This window comes from Erithacus rubecula, assembly GCF_903797595.1.
Source record: "Erithacus rubecula genome assembly, chromosome: 3".
Classification (NCBI taxonomy): Eukaryota; Metazoa; Chordata; class Aves; order Passeriformes; family Muscicapidae; genus Erithacus; species Erithacus rubecula.
In genome coordinates this window covers 15,288,438-15,311,563 of record NC_136689.1, presented here as the reverse complement: position 1 = coordinate 15,311,563, position 23,126 = coordinate 15,288,438, and the positions used below count along the sequence as shown (strand labels likewise).

The 23,126-nt window shown below is 35.4% G+C and overlaps 1 protein-coding gene across 3 annotated transcripts in view; it reads right to left on the bottom strand.

Annotated features, from left to right (window-relative positions):
* The window catches only part of ODAD2 (outer dynein arm docking complex subunit 2), a 71,257-nt gene extending 49,102 nt beyond the window's left edge, over window positions 1-22,155 (bottom strand). Inside the window, exons 1-10 of one of the 3 annotated variants that reach the window (XM_079299625.1) lie at window positions 22,120-22,155; window positions 21,426-21,691; window positions 20,128-20,285; window positions 18,584-18,779; window positions 17,917-18,023; window positions 17,329-17,465; window positions 16,224-16,337; window positions 13,192-13,407; window positions 11,583-11,707; window positions 11,247-11,388 (exon numbers count right to left, since the gene is read on the bottom strand). In XM_079299625.1, the coding sequence (XP_079155751.1) occupies window positions 11,247-11,388; window positions 11,583-11,707; window positions 13,192-13,407; window positions 16,224-16,337; window positions 17,329-17,465; window positions 17,917-18,023; window positions 18,584-18,779; window positions 20,128-20,285; window positions 21,426-21,649 (1,419 nt within the window). In that variant the 5' untranslated portion in view covers window positions 21,650-21,691; window positions 22,120-22,155. Of the gene's footprint in view, window positions 1-11,246; window positions 11,389-11,582; window positions 11,708-13,191; window positions 13,408-16,223; window positions 16,338-17,328; window positions 17,466-17,916; window positions 18,024-18,583; window positions 18,780-20,127; window positions 20,286-21,425; window positions 21,692-22,119 lie in introns of those variants that run through there. The other 2 variants (XM_079299624.1, XM_079299626.1) reach the window with 2 other exon arrangements.
* Between the last annotated feature and the right edge of the window lie 971 nt (window positions 22,156-23,126).

Sequence of the window (23,126 nt, the reverse complement as noted above, 5' to 3'; positions counted from 1 at the left end):
CTACTAAAGAAGAAACGTTAGACTGTTTTGAATCTATAGTGTTCAATAAAGCAAGCATAATAAGAAATGGAATTATTGATAAAGTCTATAAATGGCATGCAAATAGCTCAGGTGGAAAATTCCAAACATGGCTTGCTGTGAATAAACCAGATTGAATGTTTTTTCTAAATTATAAGCTCTATTTCACTCACTGCAACTAGACTTAAAGGAAGAAAAAAAAGTCAAAGAACACAACACAGAAAGTTAAACCACATGACAATGGATTCTTTTAAACCTATTATATAGGTTTACTGTCAATAAAATCAGGGATGAGCCAACCTGCATGGAATTAGGAGAGCTGAGCTGTAGCTGCAACAGAAGCTGAAGTGAACATTGCCAGCTGGTACTAACATGGAAGTTACAACTTAGAGTACCTAGTAAATCAAACTACAGCATTCACCTCCTGCATTCCAGGGAAGCTTTGGCTCCCATCCTGATCTGAACTATGCTGCCCAAGCCCTCATGTAAAAAAAACTCTTTTAAATGAGAGTTTTGAATCCGTAAAGAATTTTTGGTCAACCCTTCCCAGAGGAAAGTGTTCTGCTAAATTGGGGACATCATAATGAAATACAGAATATTACAAAACTGAGTAATGTTTGCTAATATAAAACAGGTAGATCTAAAAAACCAGAATTTTTGAATCACTTTTTTTAACTGCAAACAGAAACAGTAAGGCAAATACAATACGAATTTAAATTTAACATGATCTACAAGTTGTTATAAATGTAGTAAAGAATCATAAGTGAGAAAATGCATCCAAAAAGAATGTGAACTACTTCATAAAGTTTCAGACCAATAGTTTACATCAGACAAAACACTTCTGCTAATCAATGAAGCATATATTCATAGTACTTCATAATTTTTACTTATATTTCTTGTACCAGATACCACAAAATTTCCCCACAAAAGTGATTAAATGTAATGGTAATTTTTAAACATGTGAAACATAGTGTCCTAGAGGAAAATGCCCACAATTGTTTAAAATTATCTTTATTAATCATCTTTATCATCCTGACTTCAGGAGAATGAAATGTGTCTTGCTTTAACAACATATTTTAATCTACTTTGAAAATATGTCTAGAGTATAAAATAATGTAACAATTTCTCAAACATTCTCCTAGAGAAACAGTTTATCCACACATACAAAATGCTAAATTATTTTTTAAATCCCTAAAATATGGTTACAAAACTACAGAGAATATTCTGCAACTCAGAAAAACTAACAGCTGTCCCTTTATAAAATCTGTGGCCATTTAACATAGATTAGACTTTGATATTTATTTTGCTTCATCTGATAAAAAATTTGCAACAGGTGTTTTAAAGGAAAACTTGTCATTGTATAATTTTACATAACTGTAAGAAGGATATTGGTAACCTGAAAAGTGATATGTCTCCTTCTGAGGACTGCTTCTCCTACAGTCAAACTGCATTTATGCATAACATAGTAATCCATAATTCCCTTACCTTACATGTATAAGGGTTGGCATATGATATTTAATATGGACCGGGTATTTTAAGAATAAACAACTTTTAATTTTCTTATACTGAATAAAAAATACAACCATATATACAATATATATGCATTTTATATTTTCAGCTTCAAAAACTAACACACCATTTTAAGTGTTTTTAATGTAAAACCACAATAAAATATTTTTCATATGTGCTGAAGCATCAGTTCTACAAAATAAGAAATATTGCTGATGGTTTCAACAATTATTTTGTGTTTCTTGAAGTTATCATTACAGTAAGTCTTGTAGTAGTTACAGCACAGATTTTAACATGCATGGAAACAGTTACCTCTCCATTAAGCTGACATAAAATCTGCATCATGTTGTTATACCATTTGAAATCTGATATATTGGAAGCAAAATAGACTCTTTTGGCAGATCAACAGTCAATTTTAAGGCTTGAAATTAAACACAGACTTATTTAAAAATGTGCCTTTCTTCCTATATATTGGCATAACACATATGTCCATGAAAATAAACCAGTATCACTGTTACACTATCAGTAAATCATCTTCTTGCACTGAATGTATAATATCTGTTACAATACTGAAGCTCACAAGTGAGAACAACTGAGAATTACAGAACTACTGACAAGATCAAAAAAGAATGAAAATAAAAGGAAAACACAAGCAAATACAGACACAACCCAAAGTACAGTTACTAAGGAACATACAAGTTCACACCATCATTTTGTTATACTTCTGTAATAATCAAGAGGAAAAACCCTGTTAGTCAACAGCAAGTTTTCAACAAATAGAACCAAGAAAGCAAAAGCATTAAGGGGTCTTTTTTATGCATTAATCTTTACTATATTCTGCCAATGATTACTTTAGGCTGTGACAGCCTAGTGAACACTCTGGCTATGCTAAGAACATAACTGTTCAGTAAGTACTTAGATAACTTAGATTTTTTCATACTAGATGAGCTCAATGGTCTGCTCTATGGTACTGAGGCAATTGGCTGATGCCATGATTAATTTGCAGAACTGTAGGAAGAAATCTGTTGTTAACAATAGAACACAACAATGGTATTATCTATCAATATCACAGCATTGCTAAACAAAATATGCAAAATTTACAGAGAGACTTATAACCAGATTTGTAACAAGTAAGAAATGAGAAATCCTCCTGCTTTGGTTTGGCAGTGACCAAATTTAAGTACCACATTCTTTCCAGGTATTCTACTTCAAAAAAGGTATGAGAAAGCTGATAAAGACCAGAAGATGCCAAAATGTCTCAAAGTTATTATCTTCACAGAAAAATTGAAGGAACTGGAAGTGTTTACTCTGAAGAAGACAGTAGGAAGGTAGTTTAAAGAACATATTCGATAGCAATCATCTGTTCTCCAGGTCCAGACAAGAAATAATGGGGTTTAATGGCATCAGGGTTGATTCATGCTTGGCAAAAAAACCAAAAATTCAACAAAATCAACTTTAATATGAAGAATATTTGATTTCTTGAATATATTGCTCACAGCAGTCTGAAATCTCCATGACAGGAAAGAGAAGGTAGAGATATATTTGTACAGAAGACACACAAAGAATTGGTGCTGCTTTGGAGGCAAGCAGATGGAGTCAATGACTTCCTACATTCTGCTCTAGTCCTATTTTTTGCTATTTACTATTATGAAATTTCTTAAATAATAAATGTATTTTATATTTACTTATTTTCTTTAAAAAATTAACCCATAATAGATAATATGATCACAGATACAGATAATAAAAAATATGCAGACTTAAGTTTCAATAGCACATGTCCAATCCCAATTAAATCATTCCTAATCAATACAAAGCTTTCATTTTTGAACTAATGATGTCATTTCAGCTGGCTAGGAAAGAAAGACACAAAATTTACTCCAGAGTCAACCTTTTCAACAAAAACCTGAAGGCATTATAGGAGTACAAGTAATAAAAGTATGAACAGGACTATAAACAATATTATTCTAAATGTGTTGCCCAATTTGTAGCAAAATGAAAATATATGAATGGAAATACATAAACATTACAATCAAGTTACAGTGCATTTCAATTTCCCAAGAAAAAGTAAAATTAAGTAAAATTAAAATTGTACAGATTATGACTCACAAATATGTCTACAAGCACAGTACCTATTTGAAAGGTGTTTTATTAATTTACATAATTTGGTTTAGGATTTAGAGGGAACATAGCTGAATGCTACCAGAAAATAAAATATTATTTATACTGCATGGCAATGTCAAAGATTTTACTGTTTAGACCAATGGCTGAAATTCATTTTGCCAGAATAAAAGTATATTTTCTCTATTGTATTAAGTAAATCCTGGATAGGCAGTTAAATGTGCACGCCTGTGATAACAAGCCTACAGCTGAACAACAGGAAAAAAAATTGTTGTTTGTGGGCAGTTTTGTCATTCTTCTGTATAATACTCCAGTTTTGATTATGGATATATATAATCTAAATGACAATTACAATATACTTGACAAAATTAAGAACAAATATACCAAGTGAATATATTTTTTAAAAATATTGAACAAACAAAATAGCATAATGTGATAGCCTAAAAAAAGAAGGTCAAATTATTGCTATATTAGACTTTTAAAATTAAAATTCATTAATGGGACAAAAAAACTCCTAGGAAAAAAAGCATTGTTTAACTGGAATCCCAACCCAAAGCAATCTTGTCATTTTTATAAAACAAGAAATTAAAAAAAAATAAAGTATGAAACAGAATTCTTAAAGGTTTGAGACTTTTTTATTTTCTGTTGAATTGTACTCTCTTAACTCACTGAGAAAATTTTGTAATTTTCTGCTAGAAAATACTTTAACATGTAAATAAATTTTGATAAAGCTTAATGGAAGACTGAATATTGCAGTATAAAATACATAATATGCTTCAGCAAGGCAATTTTTCTGTATTTGTGAATCTCTAAACACTCTGAGTTTTGTCATGGTTTAAATACTAGTTGCAATTTTTCATCTTAGTTTATAAAACATACAAGCTGCAACTTGTTAAGACATGAGTTATGGACGAGTATAACTGAGTTATGAAATAATTCCCTGCCCCACTTCCTGAATCTTCTGGCATTCTTTAGCTCCAGCCTGGCAGTATGTAAACCATACAGATTAATGTAAGTGAAGCCAGTGGAAAATCACAGGCATCACAACGTTTCAAAACATTCACACTGGATTACAACAATGCACAGAAGCTGCACTGTTTTAGTTGCAGATTAATACCTTGACCCTGACCCCACACAGTGGCAGAAGTGACATATATGTCATGACCCAGATACAGTGAGTTTAAATTGCCATATTTTATGAAATTGAAAATAAATGAATTTTCAAACAAAAGAATGTCTATTATTTTCTATGCAAACCAGGAGGTTTTGTTAGGCAAGCATTGATTCCCTCTTGAAAACTCTTCCAAGGCATGTATATATTATGTTAGCTTTCCTTTTCTGATTCATAGAAATTGGATTCTGCTGTAGAGGAGGTAAGAGTCTAACAGTTCATGTGCAAACATATGAACTTTTACTTCTTTGGACTGGGAATAATAGAATATTTTCCTAGTAACTTCTTAAACCTCAAACTTGGAAAGAAGTGAAATGGTGACCCCAAAACCACAGAAAACCTGGCCAAGATAATATATAATATCTTAGCAGTGCAAGTTTATCTTCCACTCCGTTGTGAATTTTCAGTTTAGGAGTGTATTTCTTGCCCAGATGCATCTGGACAATTTTGTAAGGACACTTCATATGAGGAAAATAAAGCATGTATGTATTTTAAAAGAACACGCAGAAATTAGAAGCAAATAGGACTGAAGGAATGAGAAAGATAAAAGGGTCCAGGATTAAATTTAACAATGAAAAAATCCTACACAAACAGCACTATTGGTAACAGCAATTTAACATTCCAAACCCTGGAGACCTGGAGATGAGACATTTGCTGTCCATAACACAGATGTGCTACTGATCTTGTGTGACAGTGTCAGACCTGCCTAAGCAATTCTGACTTTTCCTTGGTCCAGAAAGAGGATAAAAGCTTTAATGCTATTACAGCCATTTTAATTTTATGCATCCAACTTATTTAGGAAACCAGGGATATGAATCTGAGGATAAAAATTAATGAGGTTGAACTAGGAATGACTGTTGCCTCTGCAGACTGCTGGAGAGCGTGCAGACTGGTGAAGCTTTGTAAGCACTGAACAGACAGAAGAAGCAGTGTCATTTGAAACTAGCCCAAAAAAAAAAAATCTTGCAAGGAAAACAAAATTATAGCAATAGTTTATGAAAAACTAAGAGACAGGTGTTCTCTGGAGAAATAAAACAAACTTGAAATGCGGCTTAGTGAGATCACAGGAAAAACAAACATGGGTGAAGACATGGCTGAAGCCTCTGGAATAACAGTGTGTAGAGTGAGATGTGATTAAATTGAGCCTAGATCAATGTAGATTAAAAACTTAAAAACAATGCAGAATGTTGTTCTCTGTGCCTAAAACTCTTGCTACCTTTCAGACACAATCACATTCTAATTATTTAGGAAACAACAATTTGATTATCTACTTCATGAATATAAAATCTGAAGTCAGATTGAGACAACTGTGGCAATTTGCTACTATTTTAGAGGTTCTACAGTTATGGTGTATAGCTCATTAATTTCATTACCTACTTTCATCATAGAATACAACCTTGCAGAAAGAGGGTTAAAAATAACTTATTTTACATTCTTTTCCTCGGTCCTCTATTTTTCTTCTACCATCTCTTATTTCCCCTTTTTTACTGAATTCGGTTTCCTTTTTTTTTCTTTGTTTCTAGATTGTCTTTCATCTCATCAGCTACAAAACTCTAAGGAATGTGTGACCCTGTGAACATTAATTAAACCTTCACTACACAGAAATTCATCAGAGTTGGTATTGGTGTTAATGGTCAAAATTCAACCGGTTGTTATGAATTTTATATGTCGCTTGGGATGAAGAATGATTGTATGGTATTTTGAGAAGGGAGCTATTCCAGTGCTTCAAAGTTGCCAATTATAATAATAATTTGAGAGTTCACCATTTGCCAAATATTTCCTACCTAGTAAAGTTATCATAAAAATATTTCTTTTTCATGATCAGCACTATCTAGATTGTTGGAAAATACATATCTTAACTATAAATTGAATTTTTCACATATTTTTATTTCCTTTTTTTCTTTCCAGTAATCACATTCCTTACTGAATTTTAAAGTAAAATTTTGGCTAATACTGGAAGACAGGAGCAAGATTAGAGATTCTTACTCCTGCTATTAGATCCTAACATTTGCATCCATTATACATATAGGGCCAGATTCAAGACTACAGGAACATCCATAAACCACAGAGATTTTAGACTTTTCACTTCAAACAATTAGTATTTCAAGACCCATTTTATTCCTTAGGGTGGGATGTTCACGTCTTTTTCTGAGGTCCTGCACATTAGAATAAAATAGAATAACTTTTCTGCTAATCTCAAAATGCAACTGATTTCTTAATACATGGCTCATGAAACTGATTTAATTTTTTATAATGAGCAACAGTATAATCTTAATAATATGGAACGTTTTCCATACCCTTCCCTTACAACTTAAGAAAGTTATAGTTTTCCATTATGCAGTTCAAAAATACTGTCTGTCCTCTAATGAATGTAAATTCTGAGAAAAATCTACAAGCCACACCAATGTCTTCACAAGTGCCATAAATTCATAACTGGTTCTTATAAAAGAGTTGCTGTATAAACCAGCTGCTAAACCACACAATTCTCATTGCACATGGACACCTGAGAGCTGCTGTTCAAGGTCACACTCAGGGAACATCTTCCTTGGCTCCTGTGCAGTGCAATTGTCTTTCTCCAGCTCCTGGGCCTGGCACAGGGCACAAGCAGCTGGGAAGAGACAGCAGATTTGTCCATCCAGGATTCCAAAGTAGAAAAGAAACACAATGCTGTTCTGGGAGCAGAGTCTTTTGCACTGGAGCAATTCCAAACAGATATGAAATTGAAGGATATATTACATGAAGTGTGAGATTTGACTGGTTTCACTAGCATAATGAAATATAATGAAATATAGCCAAAAGTAGAATGACTTTCCACATACGAAACTGAAGGATGAATTCTGTAATTGACATGGTCCTGCAGAACTCTGTTCATCCTCATCCTGGCTCAGGTGTACATCTAAATCATGCTCTTACCAAGGGAACCAAAGTCAAACAGCACAAGGGTTTAAGAGAATAAATATTTATTCTGGATTTTGGTGTTATTCCTGGCACCAGCACCAGCCCAATTTACCTACTGACATCTCAGTTTTATCATAATAGTTGTCAATGCACAAAGCCCAGCTCTCACCTGTTTTGTTTTTTTCAGTGAACAGCCCAGATCTGCCTCAAAGAAGATTCTGCATTTCTACCTGAAGTTCCCAGTTTCTAGTAAAGAGATAATTTTAAAAGATTACTCCTTCATCCTACTCCTACAATTTTTCAGATGTAAAATGTAGTCCCTCCTTTGGAAACCCAATTCTTCAAAAGTACCAATTCAATAAATAATGTAAAATCTGAAGTCGGCTGGGTGAGTCTCACTGTTACAAACATCAACAAAGCACCTCATTCCCATTTTATCAACTCTGGCACCAAAGGATGCCTAACACCAGGCCATCACCAAGCTCCCTGATCCATTTTGCTGCTCATTGTTAAGTTGATGGGGAGGCATGGCAGGAACACACATGCTCCATTCTCCTGCTTCACAGCTCTGGGAAGCTGGAGGTAGGACAAGGAGCCAGACCACAGAAGCAGCTGCTTCCCAGCGGAACGATTCCAACATGGATACTCTTTCCCAGAAAGGAAAGGGAGTGGAGAAGGGCAAAAAGTCAGAAGGGAATTTCCCCAGCACTGGAATTTTCTCTCCATGAAAAGGAATACAAGTACAGAGCCTACAGACACAACTCACAGATCTTGCAAGTTTGCTTTATACAAACAGCAACTGTCTTTTTAACGTTTAATGACAATATAACATTATATAAAAACTAGGTATCTTTCAGATTTTATGGGAGTTTTTCGTTTTCAAATTTATCTTTTATAGAGTCTTGTTGAATTGTGATTCACATTAACTTAAGCAGACATTCAAAAAATCATTGCATCTACAAATTATTGCATATTCTTGGTATCTCAATCTCAACTATTATTTAAGGAATTTTATTAATTTTTTCAGATGGGCAAACAACACAACCCTTTGAAAATTTGTGCTTATTATAAATATGCTTGTAGATACTTAAATAACACAATCATAAATTTATTTTCCCTTATGTTGCATGTGTCATGAACACTTGCCTACATGAACAACAAGAATGCCAAAAAATCTCCCAAGTCTGGCCAGAAGTGCAGTATTTATACTTGAATTAAAATGAATTCCATGTGCAAGCTAAAGTAGCACTCCATCAATAAAACATTTCAACCAGTGTCTGTGGTATGGCACTGAGGCATCTCTTTTCAGCTTTATCTCACACTGGGGAGTTCTTGCTTTATGCAGCTAAGAATGAACACAGAATTATTTTAAGCATATCTTCAAATACTTATTTTAACTTACATCTTACTTAATGACTGGAAGACTCAGGTGTGCATGGTTACATAAAGAAGTATATAGTTGAATTATCACAACAAAACTTTTTCGTATTACTGAATTTTATATTGTAAACTTCTTAATGGGTACTCACTATCTGATCCAAAATGCTGCCCTGACATTTCCTAGTTCTAAACCATTATGGAATTTTGTTTGTTGACAGCTGGAACAAAATACAGTCAATTTCTAAAACAGAGGTGCATGAAAAAAATACTTTCCTACTTGTCATTCTCACTCTTCTTTCAGAATGGTTTCATGCAAATGCAGTTATGAATTTCAATACTGATTTAGGTTCAGTACTAAAATCTAAACATGACTACGTGAAGTATCTAGAGAAAAGGGAGTCTGAAAATTAAGTAACCAGGAGAGAAGAAATTTGTCAGTAAAGAAGGTGGTACAAAAATGGGCCAATTAAAAGATTAGTAGGAATTCACCAACAGTAATGAATTTCAAGTATCTTCTCCAGGACAACCTTGAGTCTTTACTAAAAAGTAACATGGTTGTTTCTCTGAGCTCCCAGAAAAGTACAAAGAGTACACAGAAACAAGCTATTAGCAAACTGAAAGGCTTGAAAACAGCCTCTTGAACTGTAATTACATACAAGTAGGAAGACTTCTATAAAGCAAAATATGTATGTGCTGTGTTCAGCATAGGAATAGCTGAGAAAGTTACATGCTCAAAGTTGCATTTGCAAAGGGTTATTTCACCACACCCAAAATGACAAAAATATAGAGGCCCAACCTAGAAAAGATAAACTTAGACAGGCTTGTATTATCCATGTTTGTCTGTGTCTCTTTGCCAGGTCCACTAGCAAGGCTCCACAGACATGAACTGAAAACAAACAGTGTGAATAGTCTGAATACATTTTAAAAGACTGAGTTACACTTCCATAATAGTTACAAGGATTGTGAAGAGCCAAATCTTTGCTTACTCCTCACAAGTATTTAACTGAGTCATAAAGGTTGGAAAATATCTTCAGCATCATTGAGTCTAATCTTTGACTGAGCACCACCACGCCAATTAAACGATAGTACCAAGGGCCACATCCAGTCATTTCTTGAGCACTTCCCAGGATGGTGACACTACCATGTCCCTTGGCAGCCCATTCCAATGCTTAACCACCCTTTCAGTGAAAAATTCTCCCTGAACCTCCCCTGGCACATCTTGAGGTCGTGTCCTCTTGTCCAATCTCTTGAGAAGAGGCTGACCCCCACTTGGCTACAACCTCCTTTCAAGCAGTTGGAAGGGGTGATAAAATCACCCCTGAGCCTTTTCTCCAGGCTAAACAAGCGCAGCTCCCTCAGCTGCTCCTCATATGACTTGCTCTTTCTGCTGCACCAGAAACCAGCACCATCATTTTATCTGTCGGATGTGCATACTCTGTAGTTGCATTCAAAAAAATAAATAAGCCAGCGCTTTTATTAGCAACTTAACAGAACATAAATTCCAGTACAAACTTGCAAAAGAACTTCTCCTGAGGGAAAAATGTAATTAAGAGTTTTCTAGAATAGTAAAGGGTTGTTGGGTTTTTGATCTGTTTCAGACATATTCAGAATTCTAACTATCTATATTTATAGGTTCCAAAAGATTTTCAACAAGTCTGTGTAAAAACATTTTTTGGTTTGTTTTAGAAGATGCCTGTTTATCATACATTTTCTTGTCCACTAAAGCATCTATCCAGACACAAGACCATGTTAGAATTATTTCAGACATGCATTAATCACAGTTGATGAAAGACTTTAGGCAACTATTCAGTTTTAATAAAAACTCTTGAAAGTTATTATCCACATAAAGAAATCTCTTGGAAAGTTTCATACAAAAAGCAAAACAGAAACCCAATAATTAATAAAGAGATTATGCCATCTTACGTTTTAAATAACACTGAACAGATGGTTTAATCTAAAGGGCTATATAAGCCAAAAATAGCAGATTAAAAAGAAAGTGCATGATAGGAAAGTCCACAGTTCCAGGATTTGAAAATACTATACCATAGGGCTACACTAAAGTATAATGAAAGTGAAAAGGATAAGGAACTGTTCTGGTCTCCTCAAATGTAACTTTAAAAAAAAAATAATTATACAATTTATCAATGCTTACTTTTACATATTTTGCAAGTTTCTGAATTCCCCAGTATTCTGCTGACAAATCAGTGTTTCCTTCCTGACGACGTACAGGCTGTTCATCTTCATCAGTGTCTGAGGAACTTTCACCAAGATCTTCAAGGCTGCTTGATGCTTTACTAAAAATAAACAGAATCAGTAATTTCAAATAGTTATAAACCATAATATGGACAAGCACATTTCAAACAGGTATGACAACACTGCCTAATAACTAGAAAAATACAACTGACATTACCAAATGATAAGTATAGAGATAATTACTGTAGATATGGAAAATAAAAAAAATGAGGGAGGAAAAATAAGTCACCCATACCATTTTGAAGCTTTCTTAATTTTAACCATTTTAGATTGGCCACTGGCTTTCTTTTTTGTAGTCACAGGTACAGTACTATGTTTCCCTTCTTCTTCAAAGTTCTTTTTTGGAGCCTTGTCCCTACTGGATTTGGATTTATTAAAAAAAAAAAAAGAATACAGAAATTATATTTCCCAGAATATTCTTCAGCATACTATGAAAAAAAAAAGAACACAGAAATTATATTTCCCAGAATATTCTTCAGCATACTATGATTCAGAGAACTCCTGACTGTCCATGCATTAAAGGTTTTGGATGGATGAAGAGTTCAATGAATGTCTCTGGCTTCTATTTGAACTCACATGAACAGATGAATTTGCTATGTTCTGGCAAAGAACATGAGTGCTTCGCTATGTGATGCATGAAGACATCTCTCCCTTTGTTCTGAACTGATCTCTCTGGCTTGTTTTCATTTGATGCCCTTTATTTTTGTCCTAGAACAGACAGTGACTATCTGCTCCCTGTTTACCATCCCCAGACATGAGTTTCTGTATCTTTCTTCCTCTCCTCTAGCCATTTTATTTCCAGGCAGTTTTGGTCTGCCTAGTTCTTTCACACACTGAGATGTTCCACAGCTTTAATCATGCTGAATACAATATATATTACATTCCTCATATTGAAAAAATCTCCTGTCTCTAGCTGGCCACAATCTCTGATGCTTTTTTCCTCCCTAAATGACAATGTTGTGAAAGCAAAATGTCTTTTTGAGCCTGAGCTGGTCACTCTATCCCAGTCACAAGAAAAAAGAGATTACTTATAATAGTATTCAATTTCCTGACATCAAGACTTTAACAATAACTGTGGAAAAAGGTTAGCTCTTGCTCTGGAAAGCTAATTTCTTTTAACTTATAACCATAGGTTACATCTAAAATCTCTTAAAATGTTTCTTGAACTTGTTAAATTGGTAGACTTCAGAAAGATACTATTTGTTGTAGGATAACATTGAAAGGCTTTTCTGTAGGTATTTTTCTTCCTCCACTAACACAAAATCAGAAAACATGAATTCAAAAGAGAGTTCTGATTTCAGAAGACAAATCTAACATCATCCAATATATGTATATTCTATTTTGGGTATTCAAACTTAGAGATAATCTCCTCAGTGAATGTCACTGCTAAGCAGATCTAGAGAAGTAGCTCATATAATACGAAATCATTACAAAGTGGCAGTAAGAAGAGTCATTCTGGTTTTCCATCCTGGACCTCTTTTACATCCCTCAGAAAGTGTGGTTTAGATCAGATTTTCTAATCAATCTTGATTTAAAGGCATTTTACACCAAAAAAAGAGATGATATCACAGTCCTGGAGGACCATTACTGCAGATGATTGCAAGTTCCTTCCCTGCCTTGATGTGGAAATGACATAACAACATCAAAGTTGTCACATGACAGAAAAAACTTGAGAACTCTCTCTGGTACTCCAAACTTTATCCTTAGAAATTATTACGTAGTAAGCTTTGCTTTATTCCTCCTGACTTAAGACAATAATAGAAACCTGTAACATGCAGCCTTATCATTAGCATAGTTTAGAGGGATCTACTGGCAAATTCAACTTTAAAGATAACTACTTATCTTTGGGAAGCAGAAAGCCCACTGCTCTCCCACTTCATACACAGTTTTGACCTCTCATCAGGGGATCCTGCTGAAGAACTTTTCCCTCTCCCACATACTTTTCCTCTTCTCCTATTTTCTGTAAAATCATAAAAGCTTTGGGACTGGTCAGAAATCTCAGCATCTTCCACATGCTGATAATTCTTCTTGTGTGCTGGTTCTTTAGAAAAGTGATATCCCTAATAAAAGGAGACATGGTTTGTCACTCATTGCTATAGGAATAATGAATATCAAAACATTAAGTTATAAGCACAATTCTAGGGCTCCGTGCTTAAACATTGTATGCATTAAATGTAGAGCTACATTCTAAGCACAAAATCATATTTTCTTTAAAAGAACAAAACATTAATTTGGAAATTAGCAGTTATCGTGTGCAAATTGAAGTTTTTAAAGTAAATTAAGTTGATAAATTTGGAACTTCCAGAATATTCCTGAATATTTGGGGCTGTTTGATCTCTAATATGTCAAAAATCTGTGACACAAGCACTTTCATAGATAGAATCTAGGTCCAAATGAGTTTTAAGATTTAGAATTGCAAAGTCAGCCATTCTGCTTCCAATGGATCATCTACATAAAAACTACTTTCCTGCATAAAGGATTTACAAAAAATTCCCACGAAGAAAGTAATGAACATAAAACTGAAAACAGGCTATCATAAACTGCTAGACTTCAGTTCCAAGTAATTTAATTTGATATAGTTTAGAATTAATATAAACACATTCCATTTAATTTTTTTCATCTTCTGTCTCTCAGGACAAAACACTGTTGAACAAGTCACATATATGAATGGAGTTGAGTGGCACCTACCAATCCTTCAGCTGTCAGTGTCTAGCACCATGGCTGATCAATAATACACAGAACAGAGAGGACTGTTGTCATCTCTTAGTCTCTACTGGAACACATTCAATTTTTACAGGAAAGTCAACATATGATGGTTACTTATTATTATTATTGTTATTGCAGCTGTCAGTAGCAGATAGGTGAAGACATTCTTTTGTGTGCCTGATTCACAGCAGTTTGAAGGAGACTGTCACAGCAGGGTCTGTTTTCAACTGGTCCCTGATGAGAATCGGCTGTTGAAGCCTTGCCAACTCAAGTGTCTAATTCCAAACTAACTCATGCTAATGCTCTCATTCTGAAAATGTACTCTAGACAAGACAATTTAGCACATGATAAACTAGATAAATCACAGGGGAATTGGTGCTGAAGCTTGATCAGTTAAACATACTTTTAAAAGTATTCTTGCTACACCATTATATGCCAACACAGCAATTCTGAATGTTAGCTTAAACAAGGCTAGGCAGATATTATAGAAGTTAATTGGTTTTGCAATATATGTGTATGTAATGAGCTTTTTGAAGCTCTCCTCTTCTCAGAAAATAAATCAAAACTATTTCTACTCATATTTTACTTCATTTAGGCAAAGTTGGAAACACAGCATTTCTCTGCATTTCATAGTTGTAGAGCAGAGAAGGGTTTCCCTCAGGTACAAAGGCTCTGCAGCTCTACAATATAAATTTGTTTAAATTCTAGTTGTAGAAAGCAGAATGTACTGAACCAGTGCTTCAGCAAGGCAAGATTATATGAAATTCTTAAACTTTATTTAAAAGGTATAATTATACTCTTCTGCATAAACCTATTTACACAGCCAGGAAATAATGATTTACATGAAAATTGAAGGAAAACATAACAAATTCTGTTTATTTGCTGTTATTTAATAAGTGTACCTTATTAAGTGTAACTTTAAAACTTACAATATATTCATAAGGGCAGAAAACTAGTAAATGAAGGCATGTTAATATCAATAGTAACATTATTCTATATTTGCATTTAGGATTAGATCAGAAAAAATGGCAAAATGTTACCATATTTTACCTCTCATGATCATCAAATGAAGCCAAATCACTGAAAATAAATTAAACCAATGTCTAAAAACATTCATATGTTGTCCTATTTATGAAGTGTAAACCAATATGTAGGTGAAACATTAAAAAAAAAAAATTGCTTATGAGATAAATAAAAAACTTTGGAACTTAATACCCTTTCAAATAGAACAACTCACAAATCTAATTCCAATAACATTAATATAAGCAACTGTATTTATGTGTATGACTTGGAATGCTCTGTTCTTTCAAAACTGTCAAATATCTATATGGCAAAAAAAGAAATATCAGCCCTACATCCCAGAAAATCAGAACTAAAGGATAAGGAAATTTTGCTATTAGTTACTTCTTTCTTGCAATAATTAAAACTGCATATAAATAACCACAATGAAACTCTTGACAGGTTTTGGAATTTTACCACCGACTTATCTGTTAAAACCACACTGGAAATCTAAAAAAAACCCAATTTTATCAGGAACAACGAAGCAACTAAAATTGTATTGGTACTGTGTGATTCTAGCTAGTACAGAGCTCTAAATAAAAGCCAAATCACTTGCATTTTACAGTGTCTGAAGCAAGACAAACTGTGTAAGCTGGATACTTAACTCTCAGCTCTGATATTTAAATCAGGCAGTTCTCATAAAAAAAGTTGGGCAATTATTTATGTTTGGTTTACAAAAAATGAAAATAAAAATTTAAGTGGTTTTCATCGCAGGAAAATATTGTAATAAAAAGCTGACCTTTTCCATACAGATATCACATTTTCCTACTTTAACATTTCCACTGCTCCATAAAGAACAGGACCAGAAAACAGACAAAACATTTCATGCAAAACTAGAAGCTGACCTCACATATTGGACCAAACCCCACCAAAAAGTATGACAGAACAACACATGAAATGGTGTACACTACTTGCTATTCACAAAATAAATATATTTTTTAGAAACTGAAAGAAACAGTAATTTTAAAAAGCAATCCAGTCTTTAAAAATCTTTATTTAATCATAGATTTATCTTTGATAAAAAACATAAACGTTCAGCCAGGTTTACAAAGCAATTCTTACCAGTGTACACTTGCACAAAGAAGTGCACCAAGTATCAATAAATACATACCTGTTTAGCCATATTCTCTACAAATCTAGGTGATCTCTCCCTTAAAAATGTGATTATGTCTTTATATAGATCACTTTTTCTTTCATAGTCAATATCTTTACCCTTTAGCTGACCCTTAAAAAAAGAATACATTTAAAATTGTTAATAGTTATGCCTTACACAGGTAATTTAATCTGCATCATAAAATAGTGAAAAACAGCACCAAGGTCATATTGTAATGAATTAGATAAAGAAGTCTCATGCTCAGCAGAGTTTACCAACTTCATAAAGATGCATGGATCATCTCCTTGGACCCCAACATATCACCAAGACCTTACACAGGATTTTGCAGGCAATAACCATCAGCTAACTGTACCCTGTGTAGTTCCACTGAAAAAATGTATGGCTTATGGCAAACAATCAAGGAATTATGAGCTTCCCATGCAGTATGGCAGATGTCTAAAAGGCCCAGAAAATAATGTGACCCAGCTCCTGAGCTTTATGAGCTTCATCCATTAAAAATGTGCCAAGTCAAAATTTTCCTGGTTTTTTAACTCTTAGGAGATCAATTTACAGAGTTATGCCGGATGGACACCAGTCTCTCCTCAAAATGAATGTAAGAGCTCTGGTCACCACTTAATACATATAAGGGTCTAAACAAAATGCATCAGAGAGGAAGAAGGTAGTCAACATGAAAAGAAGGAGAAAAGAGAGAAGTAATTTCTAAAAAGCATATGCTGAAAGAAGAAGGAACTGCTTATCATTTATAAAAAGACCAAAGGAAGTTCTACTAGCCCTACATAATAACACTGCACCTCAGATCAAGAGCAAAGAGGCACTAGAGAGGCATCGAGTCCCACAGTACCTTTAAATAGGGAAAGTGTGAAGAACTGTTATCAAACACTGCTAGCATTGAGTGCAGAATACACCCCAAGAATTATAGAAAAAGCACTTAAAACATATGGGAAAACTAGCATACATTTATGACTGTGGCTTTTCCTTCTGTACCAAAACATTAGCTCTGCTGGTCTTACAGCCCTAATACAACTACCCTAAACATGACTGAGTTTTGATTCCAGCACATAAAAATATTCATTACTCAATGGTATCCTTTATTATTACTTACTCCATTTAAAAACACTCCTGCTGTGCTGCAAGTGATATACAAAGGATCAGTGTCATGTGGTTTGATGACTAAATAGCAAATTTCTCCATGCACTTGTCTCCAGGGAGGAGCTCGGCATCCATTAGAGAATATGTAATCTGCAATCGATTAGCATTAGTGTTAATATGCAGTTTAGAAACATTTTAATAGTTATGCCTGATGATTAATATTACACATATGCAAACCAAATTTCAAAAACAAAACTTTGCTTTTAAGAATTCATATTGTTAAGTATTAATCATTCAAAACTCTGTGACCCATGGCTCAATACAACCAAGACCTGTAACTGTGCTTAGCACTATTCAGGATCAGGGACTCATTTCTCTTCCTCTATTTCCATTGAAAATATTCTTATAATTGGGAGATTATTTCTCTGTGTAAAGGCTGAGTAACTGTATATTGGAAAATACTTTTTTTTTTCACATAAAAACTTTAAGGTAGAAATAAACACTTCAAATGTATTATTGAAATAAATTCAGAAAAATTCACACAGAATTCAAGTACTTTAATCAAGGTCTATGTAAATGTGAGATATGATCAGATTTGTACCTGATGTATATTCAAGTGATTCCAGTACAGTATCTTCTCCTTGCCCAGAGAAATTTCTGAGAAGATTCACTTCATTATTGACAGCAGCTGGATTTAGTCTTACATCTCTGCAATTAATAGAAAATGGTCCAATATATATTCACCCAAAAGGATGCACTCAAGGAATTGAAGAGAATATTGCACAATTTTTTTTCCTTTACATTGTCTTAATAGAAGCAACAAAAGTATGAAAATGGGTTATCTTCCACCTTCTTAATTTTATCTATAGGTTAGGAGAATTTTAGTTTCATACTTAATGCAAAGTCCTTGTAACTATGAAACAGAATCAATGTAATACTTAATAAAGCTCCCTCAAGAAGTAAACAGTTCCTTGAAAATATTTTGTGACTTTGTTGTTTGTACAAATGACTTATTTCCCAACCAAATGCAAAAGATACATAACAAAATCCCCACACTTGTGGGTACACACTTGCATACCAACACCTATAGAAAGAACTTCAGAAAAAGAATGGTTTTTCATTAACTTAGTGAGCAGTGAAAGTTATTTCAGTAAATTTCTTTGTCACACCAAAAACACATGTTGTGGGTTGAAACCAATCTGATTTAGCAATAAAACAAAACAAATGCACTGGCTGAGATGTTTAGCTTCTATTTAAAGTGCACTTACTGTGAAATCTGCTTCAAAGAACTATTAAGCAGTTGCAAATCCAGCTGATGAAGAAGAAGAATGATTTTCATTTTCAATTCTGCTTCAAGATCAGATTCTTTTTTCACTTTGTCAAATAAATGCAAGATGGATGTGTCTTCTCCTTCAATAGTCCCATATTCAGGGCCAAGAATTTTCACTATAGGATCTCTGTTAGCTGTAAACATGAAAGAGAATTGTGTCATGTGCTGCTTTGTTTAAAATGATCAGGTAAGACAAACTCTTTTATTTCAATTGCTCAGTGACTTTGAGACTATTAATTTACAATAAAAAGTTTATAATGTGCACAGCTATTCATCAAACATTACTGTGTGATGTATTCTTTCACATCACTCTACAGTAATTTAAATGTACTGTTAAGACTATAAAAACTTTAAGAACAAAAATATTTTTTTTTCTTAACAAACAAAAAGTTTCTATCAAAACTTTGCTTTTCAAAGCAAAGATTAAGATTAATTCAACAAAGGGGTGAATATTAAATAGTTCCCTTATCAACAGCCCTTTTATCCAAAAATATATCTGGCTGAATTCCAAAACAGGAAATCAATGAGCTTAACTCATGGAAAACTGATCATTTTGGAAATACAATTTAGTGTTAAGAACATCTTTAAGCTTTTCTAGCAGCATTCCCAATGGCCCCATTACTTGCCCAGCTATGCCAGCTGTTCTTCTTGGTAAACAGTGACATAACTGCATATCAATGTGTTTTACAAAAACATTTTGCTCTCTCCCTGCAAATGAAGTCCCATGCATCTGTGAATGTCTCTGCATGATACACTGTCCATATTATTTTTTCCTAATATTCATGGTTGATCAGTGACAGGACCCATGATTAGATGGCTCTGAAACTTGATCCAATATCAGCATTTATATTTCACTAAGGCAGACGCAATTTCTACTAACATTATCAAAGAATATCACCGATTTTTTTCTACCTCCAGTTAGGGCAAGGAGGCCCAGTTTACCATATCAAGAGTCTTTGAAAATCTAGGACTTGAGGATGACTCATACCTGTATTTTTAAGCCATTGTTAGAAAGAATTTGGAAGTGCTCACAGTGAATCTTGTACAGGTAAGAATGCTGTAAGCATATTATTTTTTTGGCTATCTTTAAAGTATGTAACACTTTAAAGAAATATTAAACTACATACATAAGGAAACCTGTTATTAACCTCAAATAAAACATTCTTTTTTTCTTCCATAACTTAAGCCTATTGTCTGTTGCAATAGCTGGGATATTACTCAGTATAAACGAATTTGTATATAAGATTCAACAGTTTTATTTTAACTTTATTCCAAATTTCTGGGTTATTAATTTCTGTGTAAATAAAAGAAAAAATAGCAACTCTATTACATTCTGGGATCAGCACTTTTAGCCACCTTCATGAATTAACACCTCATATACTTACAATGAAGGCATACCTTCCTTTATGGACATTTCATAAACATGATTTAAAGAAGACATATACTTCTTAAGAAAGAGATGAAAAAACAAAGAAAGAAAACCTTCAAGGCATGCCTGTGCTTCCTTTAACTTTTTTTCCATAGCAATTCGTAGCAAACGGGACAGCTGGTCAAAACTGCGAACTCTGAGAGTTGATGCTGAGAGGACAAGCAATGGTTGGCCATCTTTATGTTTGGCTTCAGACTGAACAGTTGCTTCACTAGAAAAATTAAATTATATCTTTTTAAAATAAGAACTTGAATGGGGAGACTCTTGAATGTTATTCAAGCATCACATAATGCATGATTTACAATTTCTTTAAACTGTGTTTCAGAAAACTTCTAAGGTAAACCAATTTATTCACAGCACATCAGCAGATAGGTAGGTCCAAAGGAGACTGTGACTCCATGGGAAGCCCACACTGGAGCAGACTCCTGGAAGGATCTATGGACCTACAGAGAAAGGAGACCATGATGGAGCAGGTTTGCTGGCAGGACTTGAGACCTGAGGAACACCCACACTGGAGCAGCCTGTTCCTGATGGACTGCACACCATGGAAGGGACAATTGGAGCAGGTTGTGAAGACATTCAGCCACTGGGAAACACTCATAGTGACAAATTTTGTAAAGGACTGTCTGGGGGAGGGACCTCGTGATGGAGCAGAAGAGTGCAAGGAGGAAAAAATGACAGCCAAAAACATGGAATGAACTGACCTCAACCTTCATTCCCTGTCCCCTTGTGCCACTCAGGGTAAAGAAGTAGAGAAAATCAGGACTGAAGTTGAGTTTGGGAGGAAGGTAGAAGGTTTTAAGATTTTTTTTTTCTCATTATCCTACTCTGATGTTTGATTGGTAGTAGGTGAAATTAATTTCTATGACTCGAGTCTGGCTTGTGGATGACAATAACTGGTGAGTGATCTCTCCCTATCCTAATCTCAACCCATGGGCCTTTCATTGTATTTTTCTCCCTCATCCAGTGTTGGAGGGGAAGCAGTTTACTGGGCATTTGGTAACCAGCCAAGGTCAACCCACCAAACAGGAGCAACTCCTGTCACCAAGAGAAATGACACATCTAGTCATTGTTAGACACGTTGTAAAAATCTTGGGAATAGACAGGGCATGCTGTATAGATTGCTGGCTAAACAGGTCTGCAACACAAACAAGACAGAATCGTTTCAAACTCTCAAAAAGCAATTTTTACACTCTACACATTTTAGCTCAAAATTTTCAATATACATCAACAAAACTCCCACCTGTTTCAGCCTCCCAAATACATTAAACTTTAGTTTATATGAAATGAGGACAATATTTCTTCAAAGTTCACCATTTGCACTTGAAAACACTGTGCAATTCAGACTTACTTGATCTCATAACCCTCCCCAAATGCTGAAGAATCCAACTGCGTTTTCCACTCCAGGGGCTCTCTGAAGACATACGCCGCTTCCTGAGGATGCTTGGTGCTGAAATCCTCTGCAAACTTAATGATTTGATTTAAAAGGGACTCGTTCAAAGGGGTGATTTCAAGTGTGCCCGTTCCAGAGCCAGCAGCCGTCCACTGAGCCGCTCTCGCCAATGTCACTCCCATGGTGCTGCCAGTGTCACCGGAGCCCACCTGGGACACGAGACCCTGTCACAGAATGACCAAACCGAGCTCTGTGGCTGCCACGATTTGAAACAAACCTATCTTAGATTCTTTAATTAATTTAAAACCCTGAAGAGGGGATGGGGGATAACTCGCAAATTTTAAAGAAATGGGGAGGTGCAAACACTGGTTATTTCATCTTAATTCCCGCGGCTGTAAGGAATTCCGGCAGGGCCGAGACCAGGCTGCAGCAAGAGGCTGCCCCGTTAAGAGCCCCTGTGCCTGAGGGCAGGCACGGCCCCGGGCCCCCAGGCGCTCTCCCCAGTGGCGGACAGGGGCGCAGCCCCTCGGCCGTGTGGGGAGCGCGGGCAGGCTCGGGGTGCGGGCGGGAGGGAGCCGGAGCCGAGGGCCCGGGGCAGGGGCACAGCGGAGCCCGGAGGTCACACACAACCCGCCCCGCACGCCGCCCTCACCTCAGGCCGGGCCCGCCGCGCCGCGCCCCGCCATGGCCGGCGCGTTGCCCTGGGGACGGGCCGGTTACCGGGACAGCGGGAGCGGCCCGGTCCGCACGGAGGGCAGGGCAGGGCAACGGGAGCGACATCTGAGCCCGCAAACAGGCTGTGTGCTTTCGGTGCAGAGTTAAATAATGCAGGAACTAGAGTCACCTTGCACCAGAGCTCAAAGGAAGACCACCGAACGGTTTCTAGCTTGGATTTTAGCCGGTACAGCTTAAACCTTCCCCTGGCTGTCAGCGGTTACAAGAAAACACCTTTCGTTAATAAAGGTTCAGATTGACTACTTTTAGTTCTTGAGGCAGTGTAACAGATCGTGCTTGAAATGCTTATTGTTAAAGGAAGTGTATAATTTGTGTTTCTTGAAGGAAGTGAAGGAAATAGGTATGGTCAGTGCTAGTGAATAAAGTCCTTTCATATACTGAGGACAACACAGCACTGTGCACGCACAAACAGACAGCCCCATACACAGAACGGAAATCTACACTATTCCCCAAATTCTGTTATCAATCATATGTTGCTGAATGAGCCATTGCTGTGGATAAATTTTTATTACAAAGTTCCTACTGAACACATCATGTATTGTCTCATCTTTCGTATCACTGAGTCAAAAACGATTATATTCTCTGACTTCCCACCTGTAACCTCTCTAGTTCTGTTATTTGTCTCCATCAAAATCCCCATCAGATGATAAAAATTTGGCTAAGATTTGACTTAGGAAGGGATGGCTACCTGCTGTACACTGACTGTAGTTAGGAAGCTCTGGCCAGCACTCCAGAATATATGTCCTTGTGAAGGCACAGGAAAAAAAATAATCCTTTCAAGAACAGTCCAGCAGAAGTACCCAGCTTCCAACACCACAGAAACAACATAGCAAGACTTATTTTAGCAACTGAGAAATCAGACAGGTGAGAAACTTCTAATAACAAGGAATGTATGCAGGGTGTATCTTAAAGAATAACAGTATG